The sequence below is a fragment of the Entelurus aequoreus genome, linkage group LG06, assembly GCF_033978785.1.
Source record: "Entelurus aequoreus isolate RoL-2023_Sb linkage group LG06, RoL_Eaeq_v1.1, whole genome shotgun sequence".
Lineage (NCBI taxonomy): Eukaryota > Metazoa > Chordata > Actinopteri > Syngnathiformes > Syngnathidae > Entelurus > Entelurus aequoreus.
In genome coordinates, this window is record NC_084736.1 from 610,804 (window position 1) to 634,307 (window position 23,504).

The 23,504-nt window shown below is 34.5% G+C and overlaps 3 protein-coding genes across 3 annotated transcripts; all 3 read left to right on the forward strand.

Annotated features, from left to right (window-relative positions):
- The first annotated feature begins 5,856 nt into the window (after positions 1-5,856).
- On the forward strand, positions 5,857-7,008 carry LOC133651397 (claudin-4-like). The gene has a single exon (XM_062049338.1). It carries the CDS (start codon positions 5,903-5,905, stop codon positions 6,572-6,574), a length of 672 nt encoding a protein of 223 aa, XP_061905322.1. The 5' UTR covers positions 5,857-5,902; the 3' UTR covers positions 6,575-7,008.
- A 7,340-nt stretch (positions 7,009-14,348) lies between these two features.
- LOC133651706 (claudin-8-like) lies at positions 14,349-15,648 on the forward strand. The gene has a single exon (XM_062049743.1). The coding sequence runs from the start codon at positions 14,431-14,433 to the stop codon at positions 15,343-15,345; it is 915 nt and encodes a 304-aa protein (XP_061905727.1). The 5' UTR covers positions 14,349-14,430; the 3' UTR covers positions 15,346-15,648.
- A 6,083-nt stretch (positions 15,649-21,731) lies between these two features.
- Positions 21,732-23,143, forward strand: LOC133651398 (claudin-4-like). The gene has a single exon (XM_062049339.1). The coding sequence runs from the start codon at positions 21,732-21,734 to the stop codon at positions 22,494-22,496; it is 765 nt and encodes a 254-aa protein (XP_061905323.1). The 3' UTR covers positions 22,497-23,143.
- Positions 23,144-23,504: the final 361 nt, after the last annotated feature.

Consider the following 23,504-nt stretch of genomic DNA (forward strand, 5'->3'; position numbering starts at 1 on the left):
TCACCTTTTTTTTACTTATTTGTTTATCATATTTCTCTTTTTTATTAAATTATGTGTGCGCACGCAATTTATTCATCAAATTCACAAAATAATAATCACAGCATCTTCCAAATTGCACATAATTACATAACAATATCACATTTCGAAGTCATTATTACAAATTAATGTTCATAATGTTCATGACATTAATTCCAATGCACAACAGAGCTTGATAATCGTGTCAGAGCCTGATTTAAAGCGTCAGGATCGCATCAAAGCGTAATAAAGTTAAATAAAGCCTAATAAAACGTATCAAAGCGTGATTTAAAGCGTATCAAAGCGGCATCAAATCGTGAGGAACGGTAATTCGTCCCCCCAAAGCGGCAACTAATTCGTATCAGAGCGTATCAAAGCATAACATTACTTCGGAGATCGGGATATTCGTGGAAAAATTGACAAAAATGACGGCGCTTTGCTCGCCGCTTTAAAGCGCGGCAAGCGCCGTTGGTGTGAACCAGGCATGAGAGCAACTTTATTGATCCACAAGGGAAATAGTTCCACACAGTAGTTCAGTTATGAGATAATTGATTAGTGTTAGAAGCGGCCCGCAGGCCACAGCTGCCTGCTGCTGTTTTGCACGCACCAATACTCCATCAGTGTTGGCGCTAGGAATTTTCAAAATGCGGGTCCCAGGGACTCCATCGAGTCATAAAAATGGGGTCCCACAGTACATTTTTGGGGTCCCTCTTTTTTGTAACTGTTTTGAAAAGAAACGATAAACGTATGCATTATCCTGTTATATCTCACATTCTGTATTGTGTTTTGGAAAAAGGTTGTCATAAACGTTACTTCATTTATTTAAAAAATAATACAAAAGAAAACCAATTTTTACACACATGTCAGACCACAGAACACTTTTCCACTTTGCATCAGTCCATCTTAGATGAGCTCAGGCCCAGCGGAGCCAGCAGCCTTTCTGGGTGTTGTTGATAAATGGCTTTCGCTTTGCATAGGAGAGTTTTAACTTGCACTTACAGATGTAGCGACCAACTGAAGTTACTGACAGTGGTTTTCTGAAGTGCTCCTGAGCCCATGTGGTGATATCCTTTACACACACCGATGTCGCTTTTTGATGCAGTACCGCCTGAGGTCACGGGCATGCAGCTTACGTGCAGTGATTTCTCCAGATTATCTGAACCTTTTGATGATATTACGGACGGTAGATGTTTTTCTTAAACTGTTCAACAATTTGCTCAGGCATTTGTTGACAAAGTGGTGACCCTCGCCCCGTCCTTGTTTGTGAATGACTGAGCATTTCATGGAAGCTGCTTTTATACCCAATCATGGCACCCACCTGTTCCCAATTAGCCTGTTCACCTGTGGGATGTTCCAAATAAGTCTTTGATGAGCATTCTTCAACTTTCTCACTCTGTTTTGCCACTTGTGCCAGCTTTTTAGAAACATGTGGCAGGCATCAAATTCCAAATTAGCTAATATTTGCAAAAAAATAAAGTTTTGTAGTTCAAACGTTAAGTATCTTGTCCTTGCAGTCTATTCAATTGAATATAAGTTGAAAAGGATTTGCAAATCATTGTATTCTCTTTTTATTTACCATTTACACAACGTGACAACTTCACTGCTTTTGGGTTTTGTTATATATACATGATGTAAGTATATAGGAATCAATAAAGTACTATCTATCTATCTATCTATCTATCTATATGTAAGGTAGTAACATTCATAATAACATGTAATATATACATGATGTAAGTATATATGTAAGGTAGTAACATTCATAATAACATGTAATATATACATGATGTAAGTATATATGTCATGTAGTAACATTCATAATAACATGTAATATATACAAGATGTAAGTATATATGTCATGTAGTAACATTCATAATAACAGGTAATATATACATGATGTAAGTATATATGTCATGTAGTAACATTCATAATAACATGTAATATATACATGATGTAAGTATATATGTCATGTAGTAACATTCATAATAACATGTAATACATACATGATGTAAGTATATATGTCATGTAGTAACATTCATAATAACATGTAATATATACATGATGTAAGTATATATGTCATGTAATAACATTCATAATAACATGTAATATATACATGATGTAAGTATATATGTCATGTAGTAACATTCATAACAACATGTAATATATACGTGATGTAAGTATATATGTCATGTAGTAACATTCATAATAACATGTACTATATACATGATGTAAGTATATATGTCATGTAGTAACATTCATAATAACATGTAATATATACATATTTTGATAATTTTAAGTGTTCATTTCACAGACACATCACAACGTTCACTTTCCCTTCAACAACAACATCAAGACTACTAATCATGGCAGACAACAACAAAGACTACTTTGGGACAAATTATGACTTCCATTTTTCAGCCTGAATATAAGGAGGATGATCGACAGATCCAGCAGGTGGCAGTATTGCTAAGTGCTAAACAAGCTATACAAACATAATAAAACAATCACTTACTGCACACCGCTAAAAGTAGTTCCTCAGCGTTAGCGCTTATAATAACAATATCGCTCATACCTGTTAATATTCAGGTCACCACATGTAAATGGAGTATTGTTGGTGTTTTTTGGGGGATGTTTTCTACAGGGCTTCATGGCCACATTGTAAGCAAACCTCGTACGTTTCGATTTAGAATGCATCAAAAACAGAAAGATAAATGTTTTACATCAGGACGGTGAATGATAAGACAAAATGGAAACACACCAACAATCATTATGTGGAGACCAAACTGACTCTTTGCAGCCCTCTAGTGGCGCATCTTACCACTGCACTGACTTCCTGCTCATTCAAAAAACAGTAAGACAATTAGGACTGGGCCGATAACAAATTCTGCTCGACGATTCATTAACCGACTAATTATTGCCGACGATATTATTGCCAACATTTTTTTGAGAGCAAATTAATCACTGACGTACAGATAACACGTAATAATAATGCATATTTTTCAAATGCAATAAACTTGTATTTCTATTACATTTATTATATAATAATAATAATACATATAATATAGTTATATTATATAATAACATTTTATATAATAATTACATCATTATTATATATTATATTATATTATCTATTATATTTTAACATTGGAATTGAAATGTAAACATTTAAATATCAATATTAACTAAAACAAACAAGAAAAAATTATACTCTGTCAGCAAAATTCTATATTATTATACAGTATACAGTCGTGATCAAAAGTTTACATACACTTGTAAAGAACATCATGTCATGGATGTCTTGAGTTTCCAATCATTTCTACAGCTCTTGTTTGTGATTGGAGCACATACTTGTTGGTCACAAAAAAACATTCCATTTTTGTTTCATCTGACCACAGAACTTTCCTCCAGAAGGTCTTTTCTTTGTCCATGTGGTGTCACATGAAACAAAAATGGAGCTGTTTGGCCACAATACCCAGCAATATGTTTGGAGGAGAAAATGTGAGGCCTTTAATCCCAGGAACACCAGGCCTACCGTCAAGCATGGTGGTGGTAGTATTATGCTCTGGGCCTGTTTTGCTGCCAATGGAACTGCTGCTTTAAATGGGACAATGAAAAAGGAGGATTAGCTCCAATTTCTTCAGGACAGGCTAAAATCATCAGCCTGGAGGTTGGGTCTTGGGCGCAGTTGGGTGTTCCAACAGGACAATGACCCCAAACACACCTCAAAAGTGGTAAAGGAATGGCTAAATCAGGCTGGAATTCCTTTCACAAATTCCCCAGTAAATTCCCCAAAATGTCACTGTGGAGTTATTGAGTCTAATTAGCTGATTGGAGAGCTAGCTTGCGCAGCTAGTGGGTCCATGACCATGACTTCTGTTTTGTTTGATCAGCCGTTTTACTGCCCTGTTACAGACGCCGTTTGGAAACAATTAAGGTATGTAAATAAACATTTCTGTGTAACTAACTTATTTCACAACATTATATATGACTTATATATGGAAAAAATGTTCTACTTAAATTTAGTGGGTGTGGCTTATATAGTGGTGCACTATATAGTCCAGTGCTAAAAAAAAAATTGTTTTTTGTTTTTAATCTATTTTTGCACGTCTTCAACTAGGTCATATATTTTGTTATTTGACACATATTTAGTGTTAGCATCCTAACTTTAGCAAGTTAGCAATATCCACCTTTGCAGGTATATAGTTCACAGTCAAATATGTTGATGATTGATGCATGCTAACTGTTGGCATGCTAGCAATTCATCCTAGCTATTATGGTGGTATTTGTTCTTACCAGACACTACCTAACACCGTGCTAACTGTTAGCTTTTCAGGTCACGATGATGTCACCATGAAAGATGTTTACCTTAGAAAGTGTGTGTGTGTGTGTGTGTGCGTGTTTACTTGAAGGCAGCTCAGCTGGTATCACTCGGCAAACCCGTCAGACCGGCTTTTGGGTTTCTGTTCCTGTTTTTGGGAACTTCTGCTGAGTTCTTTCGCTTTGCTTTTTCTGCCTGGGGCTAACCTAGTGGGGGAAAGGCAAAATAGCCAGTTTGGAAACATGCAATTGTTGTTCTTATCTGGAGTGAAAAGCAAGCAAGTGAATTGCCGGTTTGAACAGAAATAGCTGACATGCAAAATTTAAAAAATTAAATAAAATTAAAAAAAAAATGTAATTTAAAAATGAAAATAAATTGAAATAATAATTTTTTAAAAAGTAAATAGCTGACATTCAGAAAATAAACGAATAAAATGTAAATTCAAAATTAAAATACATTTAAATAAAAAAAAATCACTAAAAAAAAAGGAAATACATTTAAATTAAAAAATAAATTAAAAAATAAAACAGGAGACATGAAAAAATAAAATAAATTAAAATAATAAAAAATAAATACATCTAGATTGAAAAATAAATAAATAAATAAAAAGAAAATAGCTGACATAAAAAATATTAAAAAAATATATAAAATGAAAATACATTTAAATCAAAAAATAAATGACAAAGGGAATAGCTGACATGAAAAAAATAGGGATAAAATAACTAAAAAAAAATTATAGATTAAAATAAAAAATAAATAAGAAAATAGCTGACATGAACAAATAAATCAATAAAATAAATTAAATTAATAACAAATAAATACATTTAGATTGAAATAAAAAACAATTAAAAAAAGAAAATAGCTGACATTAAAAAATAAATTCATAACATAAAAAATGTAATATAAAATGAAAATAAAAAAATAAATCAATAAAATAAAAAAATACATTTAGATTAAATAATATTAAAAAAGGAAATAGCTGAAATGAAAAAAAGAAGAAAAAAAAATCAAACGAAACAATAAAAATACATTGAAATAAAAAAGGAAATAGCCAACATGTAAAGAAAGGAAATAGAAATTAAAGATAAATAAAAACAAAGGAAGCGGCTGACATGTGACCAATGATTATTGCTCACGTCTTTGGAATGCACCTTTTTTGACACACTAACGAGCTTCATCAATACTCCTCACAAACTTTCTGAAAGTGCGTGGCCATAACAGATCAGGACTGCTTTCAGTATCCAAGCAGCTTGGCAAACTTGGCGCAGCATCGGGGGAAAGTGCACAGACTCATTTAGGTCATATTGGAGTATTTTGAGGTGACATATTGTACTTCTTTCATCCTTCTGTGTGCACTTTTTTGTCTGTACGACACTTTGGCCGACCGAGGTTGTTTTCAAAAGTGCGATATAAATAAATCTAGTGAGGTGAAGCGGCCTCTGAGAAACCAGAATGATGACATAGCGAGCGTGGCGATATCATCAGCCGAGGACAAAAAAAACAGACACACTGAAGAGTGGCTCTATTCGAAGACAGACGCACCCGAGGTGAGGCCGCACCGCCGTTTGGAGCATGAGGGCCAAGTTGGAAATCCTGGCCATGGTTTTGGGCTTCTTGGGCCTGTTCGGCGTGGTGGCGGCCACGGCCATGCCCATGTGGAGGGTGTCGGCCTTCATCGGCGCCAACCTGATCGTGATGGAGGTGCTGTGGGAGGGCCTGTGGATGAACTGCTACAACCAGGCCGACATCAAGATGCAGTGCAAGGTCTACGACTCGCTGCTCATTCTGCCGCCCGAGCTGCAGGCCGCCCGTGGCCTCATGGTGGTCGCCGGCGTGCTGGTGGTCGTGGCCTTGTTCGTGGCCGGCTTCACCATGAAGAGGACCACGTGCTGCGAGGACCACCCGAGGGCCAAAAACGTCACCCTGGTCTTTGCCGCCAGCTTGTTCCTGCTGGCCTGCCTGCTGGCGCTCATCCCCGTGTGCTGGGTGGCGCACACCGTCATCCGGGACTTCTACAACCCCACGGTGGTGGACTCGCGCAAGCGGGAGCTGGGGGCGTCGCTCTTCATCGGCTGGGCCACCTGCGGCCTCCTGCTGGCCGCCGGCGTGGTCTTGGTCCTCAGCTACCACAAGCGCAGGTCCAAGGAGTACCGGCCCTACGCGGGCACCTACCTGGTGGGCACCAGCAGCGTGCGCAGCGGGAGGGCGCCGTCCAGCTTCCACAAGGTTCATGAATACGTTTGACGTCTGCTTCCTGGTTCGTCTTTCTTCATATTCTTCTGCTGCGTTCATCCCTGAAATCCACCGACATTGGACTTGGTCTGTGTAATGATGATTGTGTGTATTTAAGGATCTCATTTTATCATTCTACACTTTGTTGTGCAGTTTTTGCTGACTCAGGTAACAAACTACTAACAGCCGTGCAGTTCTACAATAATAACAACAACAATAAATACATCTGTGCATTCATATTAGAATGAAGGCAGACTTTTGGATATGGATCAATACTCATCTTGTGAGAGGTCAGCAAACTTAAGACTTTATGTATAAAATCAATCATTTCGATAAGGTGTTCTTAACCTTTTTTGACCCAAGGGCCTAACTTTTCCGACTAAAGAAGGGCCCACTACACAAAAACACACACACATATATATATATATATATATATATATATATATATATATATATATATATATATATATATATATATATATATATATATATATATATATATATATACGGTATCGGGACAACACTAATATACACACATAGGTGTGTGTGTGTATACAGTATGTACATATATATATATATTAGGGCTGCAACAACTAATCGATTAAATCGATTAAAATCGATTATAAAAATAGTTGCCGATTAATTTAGTCATCGATTCGTTGGATCTATGCTATGCGCATGAGCAGAGGCTTTTTAAAAAAATACAAATAAATAAAATTATATATATATTTTTTTATTTTTTAAATAAAACTTTATTTATAAACTGCAACATGTACAAACAGCTGAGAAACAATAATCAAAATAAGTATGGTGCCAGTATGCTGTTTTTTTTTCAATAAAATACTGGAAAGGATAGAAATGTAGTTTGTCTCTTTTATCCGATTATTAATCGATTAATCGAAGTAATAATCGACAGATTAATCGATTATCAAATTAATCGTTAGTTGCAGCCCTAATATATATATATATATATATATATATATATATATATATATATATATATATATATATATATATATATATATATATATATATATATATATATATATATATATATATATATATATATATATATATATATATCGTATCTGGCCCGCGGGTCGTAGTTTGTGAACCCCTGCCTTAAATGCTTAAAACTTATGATCAACTTCAAATCCATCCATCAATTGTTTTTTTTAATGTTTGTTTTATGGCCTTTTAATTTTTTATTGCAAACACACAAAATATGTAACCCCCAAAAATATTTCAAAGCGGAATATTTGACGTGAAGTAACTGTAGTTTTCTATAGGTCAATAAGGCCGGGCTTTCTGCTCGACTGCTCCCGAACTTTGGAACGCTCTCCCCGACCATCTTAGAGCACCACAGTCGGTCGACCATTTTAAGAAGGGACTAAAAACCCACCTTTTTAGCACAGCTTTTACCTAATTTCTCTGCCTTCTTGTTTTTAAGTGCACTGCTTGCTTATCTGTTTTTTATCCAGTGCTTTCATGCTTTTTATTTCTATTTTTATCTATGTTTCTGTTTGTGTGTCATGATTTCATTTGTATTTTAATTTTTTATTATATATTCTTACTTTCTATTTTTATTTTTATACTTTGTAGCACTTTGAGATTTTAACAAATGTAAAGTGCGTTATAAATGCAATTCATTATTATTATTATTATTATTATTAAATCATAAATCAACAACATTGATTTTGATTCTTTTTTTTTTAAAACACTGAGTTTAAAAAAATCCCTCTAAAATTCAGAGTTGTTTTTTTTTACCTTAAATGCTTAAATCTGTAGATCAAATTTGGATCCATCTTTCAATTGTTTTAATTTTTTTAATGTTTGTTTTATGCCCTTTTTGACAAAGAAAACCCTGTTTTTTTTTATTATAGAACACACAAAATACGTAATATATTCCACCCCAAAATATTTCCAAGTGTGAAGTAATGGTAGCGTTAAATAGGTCAATAATTCACAACATTGACATTGATTCGTTATTACTTTTTGAACAATGAGTTAAACAAAAAAATATGGATCCCAAAGGGCCCCACTCATAAAACTGTTAAAATAAGTCATTCATTTTTAAATTTCACTTAAATCTCTAGATTAAAACTTCAGATTTCTCCCTTGATAATGTTTTTAATATTTTTATGGGTTTGTTTTATGCCCTTTTTGTCAAAGAAAACCCTGTTTTTTATTTGAAACACACAAAATAATATGTGACCCCCAAAAATATTTCAAAGTGGAATGTTTAATGTGAAGTATTGGTAGATTTCTATAGGTCAATAATTCAAAACGACATTGATTTTGATTCATTATTTTTTTAGCAATAAATACAATAAAATAACACAAAATGATTGGGGATCAAAAAGATCTCACTCATAAAATTGTTCAAAATAATTAATTTATTGTTATTTATATTTTTTACTTTCAATGCCTAAATCTCATGATCCACTTCAGATCCATTCATCGATTATCTTTTGATTCAATTTTTTGAGTTTGTTTCATGTCCTTTTTCTCAAAGAAAACTAGTTGTTTTTTTGTATTAGACACACACAAAATATGCAATATCTTAACCCAAAACTATTTCAAAGTACAATATCTGATGTGAAGTAATTGGAACATTAAATAGGTCAATAATTCATATCAACATTGATTTTATTTCATATTTCCTTCATCTAAAAAAAATTTCATTGCACACAAATGATTGGGGATCCAAAATGATCAGACTCACAAAATTGCTCAAAATAATTCACTTATTATTTTTGTTGTTTTACTTTCACTGCCTAAATCTCATGATCAACTTCAGATACAACCATCAATTATCTTTTTATTTCATTTTTTTGCGACCCCAAAAGGGACAAGCGGTACAAAATGGATAGATTGATGTTTCATGCCCTTTTTCTCAAAGAAAACTTTGTTTTCTTTATTGGAAAAACAAAATATGCAATATTTTCTCCCAAAAATATTCCAAACTGGAATATATATTGGAGCCTTAAATATGTCAATAATTCATAACAACGCTGATTTTGATTCATTATTATTTTTTGGAGCAATGACAGTTTTAAAGAAAACAACTTTGTGTTGTTGAGTCAACATTGCAACTTTTTCACACAAAATATGCAATATTTTCCCCAAAATATATTTAAAAGTAAAATATCTGATGTGAAGTAATTGGAACATTAAATAGGTCAATAATTCATAACATTGATTTTAATTCATATTTTCTTAATGTAAAAAAAAAAAAAAATTGCACAAAAATAAATGGGGATCCAAAATGATCCTACTCATAAAATTGTTCAAAATAATTCATTTATTAATTTTATTTTTTTACTTTCCCTGCCTAAATCTCATGATCAACTGCAGATCCATCCATCAATTATCTTTTTATTTTTTTTATAATTTTAAGTTTGCTTGTTTAATGCCATTTTTCTCAAAGAAAACTATGTTTTTTTTAATTGGAAAAACTAAATATGCAATATTTTCTCCGAAAAATATTCCAAAGTGGAATATATATTGGAGCCTTAAATATGTCAATAATTCATAACAACGCTGATTTTGATTCATTATTATTTTTTGAAGCAATGACAGTAAAGAAAACAACTGAGTTGTTGAGTCCACATTGCAACTTTTTCACACAAAATATGCAATATTATCCCCAAAATATATTTAAAAGTATAATATTTGATGTGAAGTAATTGGAACATTAAATAGGTCAATAATTCATAACAACGTTGATTTTAATTCATATTTTCTTAATGTAAAAAAAAAATGAAAAAAATTGCACAAAAATTAATGGGGATCCAAAATGATCCTACTCATAAAATTGTTCAAAACAATTAATTTATTAATTTTATTTTTTTACTTTCACCGCCTAAATCTCATGATCAACTGCAGATCCATCCATCAATTATCTTTTTATTTTTTTAAGTTTGCTTGTTTAATGCCATTTTCTCAAAGAAAACTATGTTTTTTTTAATTGGAAAAACTAAATATGCAATATTTTCTCCGAAAAATATTCCAAAGTGGAATATATATTGGAGCCTTTTATCTTTTTATTTCATTTTTTTGCGACCCCAAGAGGGACAAGCGGTACAAAATGGACGGATTTATGTTTCATGCCCTTTTTCTCAAAGAAAACTTTGTTTTCTTTATTGGAAAACCAAATATGCAATATTTTCTCCCAAAAATATTCCAAAGTGGAATATATATTGGAGCCTTAAATATGTCAATAATTCATAACAACGCTGATTTTGATTCATTGTTATTTTTTGGAGCAATGACAGTTTTAAAGAAAACAACTTTGTGTTGTTGAGTCAACATTGCAACTTTTTCACACAAAATATGCAATATTATCCCCAAAATATATTTAAAAGTATAATATTTGATGTGAAGTAATTGGAACATTAAATAGGTCAATAATTCCTAACATTGATTTTAATTCATATTTTCTTAATGTAAAAAAAAATTAAATTGCACAAAAATAAATGGGGATCCAAAATGATCCTACTCATAAAATTGTTCAAAATAATTCATTTATTAATTTTATTTTTTTACTTTCACTGCCTAAATCTCATGATCAACTGCAGATCCATCCATCAATTATCTTTTTATTTTATTATATTTTTAAGTTTGCTTGTTTAATGCCATTTTTCTCAAAGAAAACTATGTTTTTTTTAATTGGAAAAACTAAATATGCAATATTTTCTCCGAAAAATTTTCCAAAGTGGAATATATATTGGAGCCTTTTATCTTTTTATTTCATTTTTTTGCGACCCCCAAAAGGGACATGCGGTACAAAATGGATGGATTGATGTTTCATGCCCTTTTTCTCAAAGAAAACTTTGTTTTCTTTATTGGAAAACCAAATATGCAATATTTTCTCCCAAAAATATTCCAACGTGGAATATATATTGGAGCCTTAAATATGTCAATAATTCATAACAACGCTGATTTTGATTCATTATTATTTTTTGGAGCAATGACAGTTTTAAAGAAAACAACTTTGTGTTGTTGAGTCAACATTGCAACTTTTTCACACAAAATATGCAATATTTTCCCCAAAATATATTTAAAAGTATAATATCTGATGTGAAGTAATTGGAACATTAAATGGGTCAATAATTCATAACAACATTGATTTTAATTTATATTTTCTTAATGTAAAAAATTTTTTTTTAAATTGCACAAAAATTAATGGGGATCCAAAATGATCCTACTCATAAAATTGTTCAAAATAATTCATTTATTAATTTAAATTTTTTACTTTCACCGCCTAAATCTCATGATCAACTGCAGATCCATCCATCAATTATCTTTTTATTTTTTTAAGTTTGCTTGTTTAATGCCATTTTTGTCAAAGAAAACTATGGGGTTTTTTTAATTGGAAAAACTAAATATGCAATACTTTCTCCGAAAAATATTCCAAAGTGGAATATATATTGGAGCCTTTTATCTTTTTATTTCATTTTTTTGCGACCCCAAGAGGGACAAGCGGTACAAAATGGATGGATTGATGTTTCATGCCCTTTTTCTCAAAGAAAACTTTGTTTTCTTTATTGGAAAACCAAATATGCAATATTTTCTCCCAAAAATATTCCAAAGTGGAATATATATTGGAGCCTTAAATATGTCAATAATTCATAACAACGCTGATTTTGATTCATTATTATTTTTTGGAGCAATGACAGTTTTAAAGAAAACAACTTTGTGTTGTTGAGTCAACATTGCAACTTTTTCACACAAAATATGCAATATTATCCCCAAAATATATTTAAAAGTATAATATTTGATGTGAAGTAATTGGAACATTAAATAGGTCAATAATTCCTAACATTGATTTTAATTCATATTTTCTTAATGTAAAAAAAAAAAAAAAATTGCACAAAAATAAATGGGGATCCAAAATGATCCTACTCATAAAATTGTTCAAAATAATTCATTTATTAATTTTATTTTTTTACTTTCCCTGCCTAAATCTCATGATCAACTGCAGATCCATCCATCAATTATCTTTTTATTTTATTATATTTTTAAGGTTGCTTGTTTAATGCCATTTTTCTCAAAGAAAACTATGTTTTTTTCATTGGAAAAACTAAATATGCAATATTTTCTCCGAAAAATATTCCAAAGTGGAATATATATTGGAGCCTTTTATCTTTTTATTTCATTTTTTTGCGACCCCAAGAGGGACAAGCGGTACAAAATGGATGGATTGATGTTTCATGCCCTTTTTCTCAAAGAAAACTTTGTTTTCTTTATTGGTAAACCAAATATGCAATATTTTCTCCCAAAAATATTCCAAAGTGGAATATATATTGGAGCCTTAAATATGTCAATAATTCATAACAACGCTGATTTTGATTCATTATTATTTTTTGGAGCAATGACAGTTTTAAAGAAAACAACTTTGAGTTGTTGAGTCAACATTGCAACTTTTTCACACAAAATATGCAATATTTTCCCCAAAATATATTTAAAAGTACAATATTTGATGTGAAGTAATTGGAACATTAAATAGGTCAATAATTCATAACAACATTGATTTTAATTTACATTTTCTTAATGTAAAAAAAAATTAAATTGCACAAAAATAAATGGGGATCCAAAATGATCCTACTCATAAAATTGTTCAAAATAATTCATTTATTAATTTTATTTTTTTACTTTCACTGCCTAAATCTCATGATCAACTGCAGATCCATCCATCAATTATCTTTTTATGTTATTATATTTTTAAGTTTGCTTGTTTAATGCCATTTTTCTCAAAGAAAACTATGTTTTTTTTAATTGGAAAAACTAAATATGCAATATTTTCTCCGAAAAATATTCCAAAGTGGAATATATATTGGAGCCTTTTATCTTTTTATTTCATTTTTTTGCGACCCCAAAAGGGACATGCGGTACAAAATGGATGGATTGATGTTTCATGCCCTTTTTCTCAAAGAAAACGTTTTCTTTATTGGAAAAACAAAATATGCAATATTTTCTCCCAAAAATATTCCAAAGTGGAATATATATTGGAGCCTTAAATATGTCAATAATTCATAACAACGCTGATTTTGATTCATTATTATTTTTTGGAGCAATGACAGTTTTAAAGAAAACAACTTTGTGTTGTTGAGTCAACATTGCAACTTTTTCACACAAAATATGCAATATTTTCCCCAAAATATATTTAAAAGTATAATATTTGATGTGAAGTAATTGGAACATTAAATAGGTCAATAATTCATAACAACGTTGATTTTAATTCATATTTTCTTACTGTAAAAAAAAATCCAAAATGATCCTACTCATAAAATTGTTCAAAACAATTCATTTATTAATTTTATTTTTTTACTTTCACCGCCTAAATCTCATGATCAATTTCAGATCCATCCATCATCTTTTTATTTTTTTAAGTTTGCTTGTTTAATGCCATTTTCTCAAAGAAAACTATGTTTTTTTTAACTGGAAAAACTAAATATGCAATACTTTCTCCCAAATATATATATTAGAGCCTTAAATATGTCAATAATTCATAACAACGCTGATTTTGATTCATTATTATGTTTTGGAGCAATGACAGTTTTAAAGAAAACAACTTTGTGTTGTTGAGTCAACATTGCAACTTTTTCACCTTTTTGCTCTTTTAATTCCACTTTTGCCTTTTGTTACAGTAGTTTTCCGACGCGTTAAAAAATAATCTGGCCCCACGTGTGTTCTGGTTGATTGGAGTCTTTGGTTTTGTTCAAAGATGGTGCTCAGACGGTCGGGGCGGTTCAACCGGTTTGACGAGCGTCCCACATCGTTAGCATTTTTGTGGGTGTATAACTTACTGAACTCGCTGGGCTCCTCAGATTTGAGAAAGTTCTGCCAGTGCGCTCATCGGCACGATGGCCTCCTACACCGCTTACAGCGGCTACACCAAGCCGCCGCCGCTCTCCTACACGGGCTCCTACTACAACTACGATGAGAAGCGGCCCCAGACGGCGTACACGGACTACCAGGAGTACCAGGACTCTCTGTACGAGGAGAAGAAGATCATCGAGATGCGGAAGAAGAAGTACGCCATCTGCTGCGAGGTGGTGGCTCTGATCATCGGCTTCATCGGACTGATCGGCGTGGCGGCCGTGACGGGTCTTCCCATGTGGCGGGTGACGGCCTTTATCGAGGAGAACATCATCGTCATGGAGACCCGCTGGGAAGGATTGTGGATGAACTGCTTCCGGCAGGCCAACATCCGGATGCAGTGTAAGGTCTACGACTCGCTGCTCTTCCTGCCGCCCGACCTGCAGGCGGCCCGCGGACTCATGTGCGCGGCGGTGGCTATAACCGTCTTTGCCCTGGTCACCTCGGCGGTGGGGATGAAGTGCACCAAGGTGGTGGACCACCGCGCCCGCACCAAGCACATTGTTTTGGTGGCCGGGGGGTCCCTCTTCCTGCTGGCCTGCATCACCACGCTGATCCCCGTGTCCTGGACGGGCCACCGCATCATCCAGGAGTTCTACGACCCCCTGCTCATCGACGCCCAGCGGCGTGAGCTCGGCGAGGCTCTCTACATCGGCTGGGTGACCTCGGCCTTGCTTTTCGCCGCCGGAGTGATCCTGCTGTGCCGCCACGCCCCACGCACCCAGGAGCCTGACCAGAGGGTGATATACAACCCCGGCTCGTACCCCTACCAGCCCGGTTCCACCTACCAGCCGTACACCTACCAGCCACCGTACACCTACCAGCCGTCCTACACCTACCAGCCCGCCTACTCTGCACCCCCGCCAGGGTCTGTGGCCTACACACCCGTCCAGTACTAGTGAAGGATGGTTCCTTGGTCTATGCTTGCCAAAATAGCTGGCACAACGGTTTAAATTGAAAAGGCTGAGTCTTGCATGACTTCCTCAGAGAAGATGTCGAGTATTGTCGCACCTGGGATTTATGGAACTGTTGAGTTTCTCAGGAAAGTTTTTAGAACTTTGACTCGACTATCGCGGACACAGGCTCTGTTGTGGTTTTCAGAGAACTCCAGATGATTTCTGACTTGTAAATACTTGATTTGAAAAACCACCAAAGGGTCAATAAATGGTACAGTTGACTAAGAGTCTGTTGATTCTGTTTTGGGGGTTTGTTGGTTGAAGTTGATTTCAGTCTCATCATGATACATTGCATATTTTCTACTTCCTGGTCCAACTCCGAGAGAAACTTGTTATCTTCTTTGTTTCCAGCCGCTATGTGGCTAGACTGGCTGAACCAGAACATGACGCAGGTCCACCCACTAAGCTAAACTGCCAGCGGAAGTCTTGAGTTCTGACACAAACAGAAGCCTGTGAAAAGGATGTGGACTGCACTACAGAGCTGGAGCCTATCCCAGATGACTTCCAGCAAAAAGCGGTCCAGTTGGAAGTGGACCTCCAGTGTTCCCTGCAGTGAAAACATGGACGTCTGCTGCAGACCAAAACTGATCAACTCAAATCCTGCCGACTCTTAACCGCGTGAAGACAACTTCATATTTATGGAGTATTTTATTCAAACAAACTTAATATAATAGTGTGCAAACTGTTTCCAAAAGCATGCAGGGGCCATTTTGATACTTTTCATTCTCAAAACCAATACAATATATTGATTTTTGTTTTTACCTTTAGGGCTCCCCTCAAGTTTCGTACAACAATATAAGGTAAAAAAATTGTATAAATTATGTTTTATGCCCTTTTGGTCAAAGAAACCCCAGTTTTTTATTGCAAACACAAAAAACATGCAATATTTCCCCCACAAAATATTTAATGTGTAATATTTGATGGGAAGCCTTAAATAGGTTAAATAATTCATAACATTGATTTTGATTCATTATTATTTTCAAGCAATGACAGTTTTAATATTCTTGGGGATCCAAAATGGTCCCTCTCATAAAAGTGTTAAAAAGATATTGATTTTTTTTTTACTTTCAACACTTAACTCTCTAGATCAGGGGTGTCAGGTTATATTCGGCCCGCGGGATAAGTTTGCTAAGTATAAAAATGAGCCGGAATTTTTGAATGAAATAACCTGCTGTTCTAAATGTGTCCACTAGGTGTCGCAATTTGCAATTCTTTGTATCTTTGTAGATGATGCTACATATGCACATAAAAATAAACCACATGATGTTAGTGCACCTGTCGAGGAAAATGAGCAAACTACATAAATAACATCCTGTAATTGGATTTTGACATAATTGTTTATCTTGTTTGAAAATTAACACCAATGAGTTGACTGATGAACATTATCACATAATTTATTTAGAAAGTATAAATAATGACAAATAAAGATAGAATACTATTAACCGCAACGTGTAAGTGTAAAAAAACAACAACAACATTATGATTTGTACATTTTCAGAATGTGCTTGTTCTATTTTTAAACAAAGAAAACAATCTGAAGTTGTCTTTATTTTTAAGTTATCGTGCCGGGATTTTACCAGTCCGGCCCACTTGGGAGTAGATTTTTCTCCATGTGGCCCCCCATCTAAAATGAGTCTGACACCCCTGCTCTATATGTCAATTTTAAGTTTTTTATTATATCATGTTTTTTTTGTATTGTTTTATGCCCTTTTTGTCATAGAAAACTTGCAATATTTGTCCCAAATAATATTTTAAAGTACAATATTTGATGTAAAGTAACTGGAACCTTAAATAGGTCAATAATTCATAACATTGATTTTGATTCATTATTATTGGACAAGCGATTGTTTGAGCAATGACAGCTTTAGAATTATTGGAGATCCAAAATAGCCCGACTCATAAACGTGTTAAAAATATATATTTTTACTTTCAACAATTAATTCTCTAGATCAACTTCAAATCTATCCGTCAATTATAAGTTTTTATTATCTTATGTTTTTTTTTTGTTTAATGCCTTTTTTTTTAAAGAAAACTTTTTTTTATATTGCAAACACACAAAATATGCAATACTTCAAAGTGGGATATTTGATGTGAAGTAATTGGAGCCTTAAAAAGGTCAATAATTCATAACATTGATTTTGATGCATTATTTTTATTTTTTTTAGCAACGACAGCTTTATAATTTTTGGGGATCCAAAATAGTCAGACTCATAAAAGGGTTAAAAATATATATTTTTTACTTTCAACACTTAACTCTCTAGATCAACTTCAAATCCATCCGTCGATTATAAGTTTTTATTATTTTATGGTATTTTAAATGTGTTTGAATGATGCCCTTTTTGTCAAAGAAAACATGCAGTATGCAGTATTTGTCCCAACAAATATGTCAAAGTGGAATATTTGATGTAAAGTACCGTAATTGAAGCCTTTAATAGGTCAATATCATTAATATTTTGTGACAGCTTTATAATTCTTGGGGATTAATAAAGTATTTCTGATTCTGATTCTGATCCAAAATAGTCCGACTCATAAAGGGGTAAAAATATATATATATATATATATTTTTTTACTTTCAACAATTAGGTTTTGCCTTAAATAGGTCAATAATTCATAACATTGATTTTGATTCATTATTATGTTTTGAGCAACCACAGCTTTACAATTCTTGAGTCCGACTCATAAAAGTGTTCAAAATATATATTTTTACTTTCAACACTTAACTCTCTAGATCAACTTCAAATCTAGCCATCGATTATAAGTTTTTATTATCTTATGTTTTTTATTATTTGTTTGTTTTATGCCTTTTTTGTCAAAGAAAACTCGTTTTTAATTGCAAACAAAATATGCAGTATTTTAAAGTGTAATATTTGATGTGAAGTAACAGGAGCCTTAAACAGGTCAATAATTCATAACATTGATTTTGATTCCTTAATATTTAGATAAGTTTAAAAAAATAAATAATAATAATTATTCTCAGGGATCCATAAAAGTGTTAAAATTAAGTCATACATTATAATTTTTTTAATATTTAATTTAATTTAATTTTTTGTCTGTTTTATGCCCTTTTTGTCATAGAAAACTAAAATACATTTCAAAGTGGAATATTTGATGTGAAGTAATTGGAGCCTTGAACACATCAATAATTCATAACATTGATTTTGATTCATTAATATTTGGTACGTTTAAAAAAAAAAATCCCACTAAAATTCTCAGGCATCCAAAGGGGCCCCACTCATAAAAGTGTTAAAATTAAGTAATACGTTATATATAAATATATATTTTATTTTTTGTTTGTTTTATGCCCTTTTTGTCATAAAAATCTTTTGTTTTTATTGCAAACACACAAAATATACAATACTTCAAAGTGATTTGATGTGGAGTTATTGGAGTCTTAAAAAGGCCAATAATTTATAGCATTGATTTTGATTCATTATTATTTTTGGAGCAACGACAGCTTTAAAATTCTTGGGGCTCCAAAATAGCCTGACTCATAAAAGTGTTAAAATTATATATTTTTACCTTCAACACTTAACTCTCTAGATCAACTTCAAATCTAGCCGTCGATTTTAAGTTTTTATCATCTTATGTTTTTTTTTTATTTGTCTGTTTATGCCCTTTTTGTCAAAGAAAAGTTTTTTTTAACTGCAAACAAAATATGCTGTATTTTACGGGGTAATATTAGATGTGAAGAAATTGGAGCCTTGAACTGGTCAATAATTCATAACATTGGTTTTGATTCCTTAATATTTAGATAAGTGGAAGAAAAAAAATCCCACCAAAATGCCCAGGGATCCAAAAGGGCCCCACTCATAAAAGCGTTAAATATAAATTATACATTCAAATTTATTTTTTTATTTTTTATTTTAATTTTTTTTTTTTATGCCCTTTTGTCATGGAAAACTTTAAATATTTTCACAAATAATATTTCAAAGTGGAATATTTGATGTGAAGTAATCAGAGCCTTAAATAGGTAAATAATTCATAACAACATTGATTTTGATTCTTTTTTATTTTTTTTATTTTTTATAATGACAGTTTTAAAGGAAAAAACACCCTGCACAGCAGATTTGAGTTATTAGTGTCAACATTGTAACTTTTGCTCGTTATATTTCACTTATATGCTCTTTTATTCCACTTTATTATGTATTTTTGTAAAAGTGTTTTTAAGAAAACGTTAAAAAATGTTCAATAAAGTTATCAACATTTTTCTTCCTTGTATTTTGTAAACACTTTAGTTAAAACATTTTCTTTAACTGGTTCAAATTAGTTCATTGTTTGATTTATTTGCCTAAAGTAGCAGCAGAATGGACAAACAAGTTGGCTTTTTATGTTTAATATAAATGTTTCATTGTATCCATTTAACCGGGGGTGTTCAAACTACGGCCCGTGGGTCAAATGCGGCCCGCCAGCGTCTTAAATTTGGCCCGCGAGACGTTATGAGTTCAATAAAGCATCGCACCGCGGATTGCTTTCATATTAGTCCTAAATACCAGGCAGTCTCTAAATGCTACATATTTGTGGACAATGTGAGTAAATAAGATCTATGACCCTTGAAAGTACATTGAAATAATAGCACAGCAATTACTTACATGACACAATCCAAACAACCTTCCCTAGTCATGGTGGGGAAAAAATTGCAACTACCAAAGATCACACACACATATAGTTACTTTACATGCAGTCGGCTTTCGGCCGCTAAGTCAAGAAATGTAGGCAGTAGGTACCCCTGCATTAAACCCTATACAATTGTATTTACAATCCGCAAAGTATATAAAAACACCGTCTAAACATCACAAAATGCCACAAATACAGTCGGCCATTTTGAATATTCCAATCCCAATATCTTCGGCAATTTCCGTAGATTCTACGTCACTGTAGTAACGCTTCTGCACTCTGACCATATTATTAGATGAGTTATACTGAAAATGCGCACAAATTGGAAAGAGATGTGCCGTTTATCATTCACAATCCTTATGTAAGACAAGAACACGTATGTTTGTATTTGCTTGTGCGTTCTAAATTGTCTAAAAACATCCAGAAAGCGCCAACAATACTCCATTTACATGTCGTGACCTGAAAATGAACCAAATATGAGTGATATTGTTATTATAAGCACTTACGCAGACGGACTATTTTAGCGGGGCATTGATAGCAGTGAGCTAATGCTAGTTTATGCTGCTATTGTTGACACACTATAAACTAGTGGCTGCTTCTGCTTCTGCTTGGTCTCAAACTTGCTAAAAGTAACATTTGTCACCTGCCAGGAGACAAATGTGGCCATGGACCGATAGGTTGGTCCACTTTCATATCCTGCAAGGTGGCAAAAAAGACGCTCATTACAGGAACTATTTTTAACCCTTCATGACGATTGCGATTGAATCTTCATCTAAACGGAATAATGAGAACGTCCTGTAAGTCGACATCCAACATCACAAATATTACCGTGTTTGTTTTATTTTGATTAATTATGGTTAGTTTGTATGTTTAGCACCTAGCAATGCTGCTTATGCTATAGTGTCACAATAAAGTAGTACTTGGCTTCTAAAACTTGTGGACCATCCTCTTTGTATTCGGCCTCAAAAAATATAAGTTTGTTCCAAAGTAATCGTTGTTGTCTCTCACAAAGTCTGCTTGATTAGCATTGTTGTTGATGGGGAAGGGATCTGGTGTTTCTCCTCCACGTCACGCCATCAAAATGACTCGGGAATCTCTGTGAGATTGATACTATTTTGATCATATCTATTTACTCGCAAACTTTGGAAGTCTTTGTGTCATAGACCAGATATATATGATACTAGCTTCATTGTAGAGGCAACTTGTTCTTCCACTCTACTGGCACTTTAATACATTCCATAATTTAATTGCACATACTGATATACTAAAGGTTTTAAGTGTTGTAAGTGCATACAGGTCATGTTATGTTGTGCATTCTTGGGTAGCAGGTTATTGTTTGCTTTGTGCATCATTTTAGCTGTTTGCAATTTCTACCTTTTTGGCTTTACAACATAAAGGATTTGAGTGTTCTCCATATTTTTTTGTAACACGGTTGGTGAATAAAGTGTACTTTCCCCATATTTCTACTATCTCGCAGGTAAGCACCTTTGTAAAAAAAAAAAAAAAAAAGCTTGTGTGAGGGTGTAAATTGAGACCTGTGGTTCCTGTTCGCCGCACAAAGAAAAAAGTGGCCTGAGGGGAATTGGTCTCCTAGCAACGGGTGGCTATTCCCACCCCTCCCGTGTACACAGAAAAGGTGAACACCTCCCTCTCCGCTGGGATGCGACTACCTCCCGCCAGGACTGCCGCCTGCCACAGCCTCCACGTAGGACGGGATGGCCAACTCCGCGCTGGAGCTGCTGGGTTTTCTCGTGACCCTGATCGGGCTGATCGGCGTGGCGGCGAGCACCGGCATGCCGATGTGGCGAGTCACAGCCTTCATTGGAGAGAACATCATCGTGTTCGAGACCCGCTACGAGGGTCTGTGGATGAACTGCTTCAAACAGGCCGACATCAGGATGCAGTGTAAGGTCTACGACTCTCTCCTGGCCTTGCCCCCCGACCTCCAGGCGGCACGGGGTCTCATGTGCTGCGCTCTGGCTCTCGGCGGTCTGGGCGTGCTGGTGAGCCTGTTGGGGCTGCAGTGCACGTCGTGCATTCAAAACGACCGAGCAAAGCGGCTGGTGCTCATCATCGCCGGAGCCATGGTCATCATGTCGTGCATCTGCGTCCTCATCCCCGTGTCCTGGACGGGGCACGTCATCATCCGGGACTTCTACAACCCCTTACTGCTCGACGCCCAGCGCCGGGAGCTGGGGGAGGCCCTCTACATCGGCTGGGTGGCCGGGGCCTTTCTCTTTGTCGGTGGATGCCTGTTCACTTGCTGCAATTTACAGGCGGAGGACGAAGACCCGAGGAAGTACGTCTACTCCAGGAACTCCGACTACATGGCGTACCCTCCGCAGCCCATCCAGACCCTGCAGCCTCAACAGCTGGTGCTGCTTCCCCAAGCCCAGCCGGTCCTGTCCAGACATCCATCCACCAACTACAGCTACCAGTCCAGGTACCCGTCTGTACGCAGTGGAGTGGCTTATCTTTGAACACTGACTGAGGCCATGACTGGGAGTGGGGCCGATCAGAGGACCACACTAAAGGTTGCGTGACAGCGTTGACAGAAACTAAACAATACCATCTTTGTCAAGTCTTGGGACCAATCAGATCCCAAGTGTCCAGTGAGGATAAAGTATGTATATCAGAATCCCAATCATCTCATTGGACTTCGTAGACCGTGTTCTTTCTTCAATGCCAGAAACAAGAAAACGCTAACGTAACCGACAGTGGTCTTTGATGTTGTGGCTAGTTTTTATTCAAAAGTATGATTGTTTCTAGTTGTTTAAAGATTTCACGGTTTTGAAGGAGCTGATATGCAGAAGTTGGACGGGAAGCCAAGAGATGGCTGCTGTTTGTTGAAGGTGTGCTTCTCTTTGTTTGCGAAGAGGGTAGTCCCTGTGGCTGCTGACCGAGCGTGATCACATGACCAGAAGCTGTTTTGAATAGAGATACAAAGAGCTTTAAGTCCAACATCTGTAGGCCGCACTCCCATTGTCCGCTATTTATGAGAGGAAGCAACTTTTGCTATGTAGATTTGTTTTATTGCCACTTAATCTGGAGCAAATAATAATTAGAATGCTCCTAAAACAATTCTCCTTGTATTTTTATAATAGAAATCATCAACTCTATTAATGTGAAATAAAGTTATGTCTGTTTGTTTCATGTATGTCTGCCTGTACTTGTATTGTATTTACACTGTCAGTGGCTTTTACCGCAAAATTTGGGCAGCTCAGTCGCCAGAATTTTACAGGAAAAACAATAGCGGTACTTTTTTTTCCATTTACAATAATGCTCTGTAAAAACATGACTGTACACTTAAAAAACAATTTACAGTAAGGTGGTGTAAAACCACAGCGTATTTTACGGTACAAATTCTCGTGAATGAGCTGACTGAAAATCTAGATTTGGTTTTACAGTGTAGAAATATTTATATTAATTAGGGCTGAGGAATTTGTGAAACAGAAACAATACAAAAAGAATGTCATTGTAAGTTAATA